Source organism: Barbus barbus (genome assembly GCF_936440315.1).
Source record: "Barbus barbus genome assembly, chromosome: 16".
NCBI classification, from domain to species: Eukaryota; Metazoa; Chordata; class Actinopteri; order Cypriniformes; family Cyprinidae; genus Barbus; species Barbus barbus.
Window position 1 is genome coordinate 25,806,993 of NC_136744.1, and position 8,524 is coordinate 25,815,516.

At 35.9% G+C, this 8,524-nt stretch overlaps 1 protein-coding gene across 4 annotated transcripts in view; it reads left to right on the plus strand.

The window, feature by feature from the left end:
• The window catches only part of LOC306882669 (insulin-degrading enzyme), a 28,385-nt gene extending 19,962 nt beyond the window's left edge, over positions 1-8,423 (plus strand). For all 4 annotated transcript variants that reach the window (XM_079437477.1, XM_079437478.1, XM_079437479.1 and 1 more), the window contains 6 exons: positions 1,866-2,033; positions 2,194-2,466; positions 2,563-2,624; positions 4,862-4,934; positions 5,028-5,095; positions 5,642-8,423. In XM_079437477.1, the coding sequence (XP_079293603.1) occupies positions 1,866-2,033; positions 2,194-2,466; positions 2,563-2,624; positions 4,862-4,934; positions 5,028-5,095; positions 5,642-5,737 (740 nt within the window). In that variant the 3' untranslated portion in view covers positions 5,738-8,423. The remainder of the gene's footprint in view (positions 1-1,865; positions 2,034-2,193; positions 2,467-2,562; positions 2,625-4,861; positions 4,935-5,027; positions 5,096-5,641) is intronic.
• Positions 8,424-8,524: the final 101 nt, after the last annotated feature.

The following is an 8,524-nucleotide window of genomic DNA, read 5'->3' on the forward strand; positions in this document are numbered from 1 at the left end:
CATACCTACTGTGAAGCATGGGGGTGGAAACATCATGCTTTGGGGCTGTTTTTCTGCAAAGGGACCAGGATGACTGATCCGTGTAAAGGAAAGAATGAATGGGGCCATGTATCGTGAGATTTTGAGTGAAAACCTCCTTCCATCAGCAAGGGCATTGAAGATGAAACGTGGCTGGTTCTTTCAGCATGACAATGATCCCAAACACACCGCCCGGGCAACGAAGGAGTGGCTTCGTAAGAAGCATTTCAAGGTCCTGGAGTGGCCTAGCCAGTCTCCAGATCTCAACCCCATAGAAAATCTTCGGAGGGAGTTGAAAGTCCGTGTTGCCCAGCGACAGCCCCAAAACATCACTGCTCTAGAGGAGATCTGCATGGAGGAATGGGCCAAAATACCAGCAACAGTGTGTGAAAACCTTGTGAAGACTTACAGAAAACATTTGACCTCTGTCATTGCCAACAAAGGGTATATAACAAAGTATTGAGATGAACTTTTGTTATTGACCAAATACTTATTTTCCACCATAATTTGCAAATAAATTCTTTAAAAATCAGACAATATGATTTCCTGGATTCTTTCCCCCCATTCTGTTTCTCATAGTTGAAGTGTACCTATGATGAAAATTACAGGCCTCTCTCATCTTTTTAAGTGGGAGAACTTGCAAAATTGGTGACTGACTAAATAAATATTTTGCCCAACTGTATGCAACATCTGAGCTGGACTTACACAACAGTCTTTCCTTCAGCTTTTTTCCAACTTTGAGCTCTGTATCCACGCATACAATATACACCACTGTTCAAAAGTTTTGGGACATAATGCGCACAATATTAAGTCGTTCTGCTTAATATTTTCTTTTGGAACCTGTGATACTTTTTTTCGTTGATTTAATAAAACGTTAAAAAGAGCATTTTTTTAATAGAAATCTTTTCTAACAATAGAAATCTTTACTATCACTTTTTATCCATTTAACCCATCCTTGCTGAATAAAAGTGTTAATTTCTTTAAAAAAAATTAATAAAATTACTGACCCTAAACTTTTGAGTAGTGTGTATTGTATCACAATTTCTATTTTGAATAAACACTTGTTTTATTTATCAAGGAATACTGAAAAAATATTAAGCAGCACAACTGTTTCCAACATTGATTATGAATCAGCATATTAGAATGATTTCTGAAGGATCGTGTGACACTGAAGAGAGGAATAATGATGCTGAAAATTGCTCTGATTCGTAGGAATAAATTGTTTTAAAAAGTATATTAAAATAGAAAACTTTTTATTTTAAATTGCAATAATATTTCACAATATTAATTTGTGAAGTAATATTCAGTATTTTTTTTATCAAATAGATAGCCTTGATGAGCATAAACTTCTTTTAATAAACTTTACTGATCCCAAACTTTTGAATGGCAGTCTATTATACTGTTTAAAAAAAAAATTCTCAGGTAACCTAAAATGTACATAATTTAGTCAAGGGTCAAATCAAATATAAATAGCACATTAAAGTTAAAAGAGACACACTTTGTTTGTGTGCGCGCTGTACAGGTATGGTATAAATAATGTTTTTGGTCAGGTGGACGAAATGTCCGCTCAATAGAGAAGTTTTGCTCAGCAAGAAAAAAAAATTTGAGGGAACATTGATCCTAAATCATAATCATCAAATTACTGACTTGACCGTTTTTTTTTCAGAGTCTAAAACAAAATTTTAACTTTCATACCAGTTTGACTTTTTTTTATTATTAATTCTATGTGGTGTTAAGAAAAATGTTTGGTTTACATGTATATTCACATAGTGTGGGGTTTTTAATACATACGTTTTGTGTGTGTTTGTCATGGTTCTTGTTTAAGTCCAGTTCTCTGTGGTTATCAGGTGGTTGGTATGTTTACCAGCAGAGGAATGAGGTTCATAATAACTGTGGAATCGAGATTTACTATCAGACTGACATGCAGAACACCCAAGAGAACATGCTGCTGGAACTCTTCTGTCAAATCATCTCTGAGCCATGCTTCAACACGCTACGCACCAAAGAACAGCTGGGTAACACACACACTCAGGAAAAATGCACTTTTGTCTGGAAAATTTTTTTTCTCTCTTGTTGTCCATCAATGTGATGATTGGGCCAAGTATTTCTGTTCAGACTTTTACTCTCACTGCTCTTAAGAACATAATTTCTTTCTTTTTGTGTCTGTCTATCCAGGTTACATTGTGTTCAGCGGCCCCCGCAGAGCCAATGGAGTGCAGGGTCTGCGTTTCATCATCCAGTCTGAGAAAGCTCCTCACTACCTGGAGTCTCGGGTGGAGGCCTTCCTCAAGACGATGGAGAAGAGTGTGGAGGAGATGGGAGAGGAAGCGTTTCAGAAACACATCCAGGCACTGGCTATTCGCCGTCTCGACAAACCCAAGAAGCTGGCGGCCGAATGCGCCAAGTACTGGGGAGAAATCATCTCCCAACAGTACAACTTCGACAGGGGTGAGAGTCACCGATGAGCTGTTTAAATGAACTCATGTTAGCATCAAGTTTCTGAAGTTTTTAAATCACTGACTTTGATTTTCTTGTCTGATCTAGATAATATTGAAGTGGCTTACCTGAAGACACTGACAAAGGAACATATTATGCAGTTTTACAGGGTTTGTAATGATCCGAATACATTGTCACACACTAAAATAGATGTTGTTTCTTGCAGCATAATCATAACTAGATTTGCATGTCCTGAAGTGTCCATGCTTGCAGCAAAATAAAAAAAGTTAGGATTTAAGCTTTGGTTCAGTGGAGATGACATTTTCCTAAAACACACATCTTTTTGTGATGGATGAGTCTGTACACAGTCTTTGGTCTATTTATCATGCATCTGCTTTTACAAGGCAATCACAATTCACTATGCAAATGCATGTAAAAACGGCCAATTTCAACGGCATTTGCGCACATTTCAGTGAGGCCATTGCTGTCAGTTACATGCTTAAACACTGACTACGGTTACATGTACATCAGTAATCTAATTATTTACCTTATTCTGAATAAGACAATATTATGATTAAGGTGTGTACAAGGTCTGTACTGCACTTCAATAATGCGATTGACATACGTCTTAATTCTATTTGTGCTTACTTCGATTAAGACTTTAGCCAGATTAAGGTAATCATAAATCTGTTTACATGGTAGATGCTTAATCGGAGTATTGTCTTAAACGTATTAAAATCGGAGTATTGATGTCCATGTAAACGTAGTCAGTGAGTGTGTTTACATGCGCACGAATAATGCGATTATTTCCAATAATCAAAGTAAGGACTTAATCGCATTGATGTTTACATGTCAAGAGCAAATAAATCTCTTACTCCCGTTTACATGCAATTTCCATTATTCTTATTACTCGCTAAGAATTGTGGTTAATTTTTTTTTACTGCCATTATTCACATACCCCACTGGACAGCACAAATGATGGACTCAGAAAGCACAGGTGTGTTACTGGCCGCTGTTTTGATTTATTTACGTCTAATGCACAATGATTTTGCATGGCTGTATTCCACGCTTTTTCGGCGCCATAGAAATGTGATGGAATTTATTTGCTTATACTCGCTGTTTCTGGATGAGGGTAATAAGGAACAGAGACTGCTGGCAGCTAGTTGTGTTTTCCCCAGAATGCGATGCTTTCTTCACCGCCATCGTTGCTTATGCTGCATTCACATGCTATCGGAATTATCGTAAATATGAGCTTCCTAGTTGGAAATTGGACATGAACGGCCTTAGAGAGGCCTTATATGGCCATTTTCCGACTAGGAGACTTGTATTTACGATAATTCCGATAGCATGTGAATGCAGCATAATCTCCGTATTATTACAGGTGCATGTCACGTTATTCACAAGCGCATGCGCACTTTGGTCAAAGCGGCAATATTGTGATTAAGGCGTTTACATACCTGTATATTTTGATTAAAATCGGCGTACGATGTTGATACGATTATGCTTGCTGCGATTATGAGCTTAATCACATCATTTAAATTGAAGTATTGTGTTTACATGAGGTAAAGATTAATCGCAATATTGTCAAAATCTCATTATAATCGCATTAAGAGGGTCTATGTAAACGCACTCACTGACTACGTTTACATGGACATCAATACCCCGATTTTAATACGTTTAAGACAATAATCTGATTAAGAATCTACCATGTAAACAGATTTTTGATTACCTTAATCCGGCTAAAGTCATAATCGAAGTAAACGCAAATCGAATTAATGTGGAGTATTCCTATTTTAATCGCATTATTGAAGTGCAGAAGTGCAGTACAGATTTGTACACACTTTTTATTCATAATATTGTCTTATTCAGAATAAGGTGAATAATTAGATTACTGATGTCCATGTGTTACTGTCAAGTTGGAGGGAGATTTTGGTCACTATTTTAAGGTTCAATTCTCACTATTAACAAACCATTATGGCTTTTGCCTCAAACTTCTAATTTGCTGATTATTAATAGTTAATTGGTAGTTAGGTATTGGGTACGATTAGGGATGTAGAATATGGTCATGCAGAATGTGCTTTGAGAAGTACAGCCAATATGTTTATAAAATAGGCATGCTAGTAAGCAACTAGTTAATAGTCAGAATTGGTCCCTATACTGAAGTGTCACCGATATTTTCATTACTTTTATTATTTCTGTTAAAAATATATATAAAAAATAATATATAAAATATTAACATAGTTTTTTTGTTTGTTATAAAACAGAGCACATAGAGACTTTATGTGCTTAATTTAAATTGACTTTCAATACAATGCTGCCCTTGCAAACACTAATAATATATCTTTAGATCTCCAAAAAATTCAATTCCTCATCTTGCATAGTGTTTAATCACGTCTGTTCTCTTCAGGACTTGTTGGCCATTGATGCTCCCAGAAGACACAAAGTGTCTGTGCATGTGCTGTCTAGAGAGATGGACTCCTGTGAGTACTGACACAATAAGGTTGAAATATTTTGATTGGACTGACAGAAGCAGCAGGGCACATTCATTTATTTTTACCATGTGTTTCCTGCAGGTCCACTGGTTGGAGAGTTTCCTGCACAAAATGATGTCAATCTGCCTCCGGCCCCCTCACTTCCTCAGGTACTGCAAAGATGTGTATGTACAGTTTGTGATATGCATTTTTGCCAATGGAAATAATTCAAGAAATGATTGTTGTACTCAGTTCACAAGTTTGGGTTCAGTGGGATTTTTTTTTTTTTTAAATACTTATTTAGCAAGGATGCATTAAATTGATCAAAAATAACATTAAATGCATTATATAATCTTAATTTTATATTTAAAAAAAAATGCAACATTGAGAAAGATTGAGCTTCAAATTAGCATATTAGAATGAATTCTGAAGGATCATGTGACACTAAAAACTGGTGTATTGGTGCTGAAAATACAGTTTTGCTATCATTGGAATACATTTTACTAAATATTTTAAAGAAAAGTGATTAAATTGTAATTTCACAATATTGTTTTCTACTGTAATTCTATTTATTTTACTGTTATTAACATTATATGCCCCCTAACGTTCAAACGCTATGCTCATTGTGATTTTTTTTTTTTTTCCCATGGCCAAGCACTACTCGCATTTAAAAAAAAAAAAACACTCATTGTGTTGCTTTGTGTTGTGTGTTTCAGCCGTCATTGGTTCAGGATATGACTGAATTCAAAAGGAGTCTGCCGCTGTTCCCTCTCACCAAACCTCACATCAATTTCTTGGCTGCCAAACTGTGACCAGCATCATGGGATTGACAGAGACACCCAAATATGGAGCCAGTAACACCGTTGTCCGTGTGTGTGTGTGTGTGTGTGTGTGTGTAAGCAGGCAAGGCCACAACTGAGCCGCTTGCAACATTTTTAGTTGACATGCACACCTGATATCTCATAGATGCATAGAAAACATACAATGTTTGATTCATGTTGCTACTGTCAGGAAATTTGTATCCCTATATAATATAGGAATCACTCGCTGGCCACAACAACACTTTCTCATTGTTCGGTTTCATTTCAGTTACACCACTGTTAAGCAAAACCAAGAGAAACCGTTTGGAGAGGCTGTTGTGTAATTTATCAAGATAAGTCTCTCTTGAAATGAAATAACTGGCCTTAAGATGATTTTAATCAGTGATCAGGTTTTCTGGCACCTTTTTTTAAGGTTTAATTTAATCGATTTGCTTTGAGTTTTTTAGTTTCTGTGCATGTTGGCAGAGTTTTATCTTTAAGGATAGTGTTGTAAATGCAAGGTGGTTAACTTGATGGATTTTATTTGCAGTTGACGAAATATCATAATAAACAATTTTAATATCATTTCCATTTGCTTAAGTTACTTTGTCCTTCATAATATAAACGATTCATAATGTACCTGAAACCCTGTTCCTCTGACCTAAACTCAGTCATAATAGAAATACAAATTCCACTCATTGAACATGAATTTGTGATTATGCACTCCTCACAAGCAATAATGTGACTTACAGGACCTATGACTAGTGTCTTAAACTCTATACTAGGCGCTTTTCTTGACACTGTTTGAGCTTGGTTCCTAGAAACAGATTAGACGAGGACTAGACTTGGTCTGTGCTCAGAAAACCCTCCTGTGACGTGTTTGAAGGCTGTAATTTACCTGTAACCTGGAATCCATGTGTGTCCTCATCTCAGGTGTGTGTTAGCCTCGTCTCGAGCCAAGTCTTCACCATCACTTGTTTCTAGTGCTGAGATTTATTCTGGACTTACTCAGGCGTATCAAATCGACTGTATGCTGCATTTTTTTAGAAACTCAAGCTCCATCAAAATAATGAATACTGTTTCATGCTCTGCTAAACAAACTGATATCAGAGCACGAATTCGGAGTATGGGTCACCATACTTGGCAGTATGTCACTTCACTTCAATCACCTAAGATGGATATACTCAGGCATCTCACTGCATTGGTTTTAGTGGTCTGTGGCTTTGAATTTAAAGGAATAGTTCATCCAAAAATTTTAATTAAGTAATTTATTGGTTCTCATGGCGTTCTAGTCCTGTATGACATTTTTCTTTCATGGGGAAAAAGTAGTTTGGTGAAATGTTCATGCGGTTCTTTTCCATGCAATGAAAGTGAATGGGGACCGTGACTGATCAGCTCTAAAAACGGCATAAAAACAGTGTACACTAGTATGTACTTGTGCACTATATTTCAAATCTTTTGAAGGCATTTGATAGCTTTGTGTCAGTGTTATCATTAATCACTTCAGTAATTGAAATAAAGCAGGAAAAAAAACATACATTTTAGATGGAAAAACTTTGGAAAAAACGGAGAGATAAAATAAGTGAAATTAGTCAAATTTGCAACCAAAAAAAAGGCTAAAAAGAAATAAGAAACGAGTAAAAATGACAAAACCACATACTAAAATGACTAAAACCTTAAAATTAAAACTGAAAATACAAAAGCTGATTTAAAAATATGAATGAATATGCTATAATAGTATATAATTCTGAAAGAACTGAAAATCATAGCTGCTTTAATGTAATTTTTATTTTGTGAATTTAAATTGAAGTCTGTTAATCACAATTCAAGCATATGGCTTCAAATTATTTGTATTATTGCACAACCAGTAAGATGAAAAACTTTTGTATTTCATGGCCTTTTTAAAGGAGTATTTCTCTCCAAAGTGAAAATGGTCATTTTTCTCATGTCGTTCCAAATCTGTAAATGATTTTGAAGAACGTTGGGGTCCAAACAATTTTAGACCCGGCTGACTTCCGTTGTGTGGGCACAAATATTTTCTTTCATTTCCCAGAAAAAAATTCATACAGGACTGGAACCAAATGAAGGTGAGTTAATGATGAAAGTGTTTTTATTTTTGTATAATCTATCATTTATTTGGCTCTGGGTCAACCTGGATGTTCTGCTTAACATCTCTTTGTTCCATATAGAGAAAACCGGTTTGGAATGACATGAGGCTGAGTAAATGACACTATTGTATTTATTTTAATTTCGTGGGTGGGGGGGTTAACCTTTAGATGACTTTTAATTCCAAAGATGCATTTCGCATGCAGTCGGAGAATTTGTTGCACCCCAAAGCCCTTTTAACTGTTCTAGAGTCAGCTACGAGTTCTGTAGGTCAGCGACTGCAACAGATGTTTGTGGTTCTCACCGTCTCCTGTAACCTGATGTCACGTGTTTTGCACATACTGGGGTGAACAGTATGCAGGATACTAGAGTAAAGAAATCTAGAAGAGCAGGATTTAATGAGAGTAACTCTGCATGAATGAAAGATGTTAAATTCTGTCCAAATCCAAGGTATGGGCTTGTATGTACCAAACCGCAGTCATGAAGTGGAAACGGTCCTACGGTTGAGATCTCATGTTTATTAGGTGGTTTTGAAGTGTATCTGTGGGAGAGCTTTCTGTGTTTTATGATAATTAAACAGTCGTATGAACTCATTTGTGTTGTTTTTCTGTCTTTTTGATCTGCACTTAAGATTCTTGAACCTTATACATTTAATTTAGGGATTTTTAGGGATAAGTAGTATTTGAAGGAATA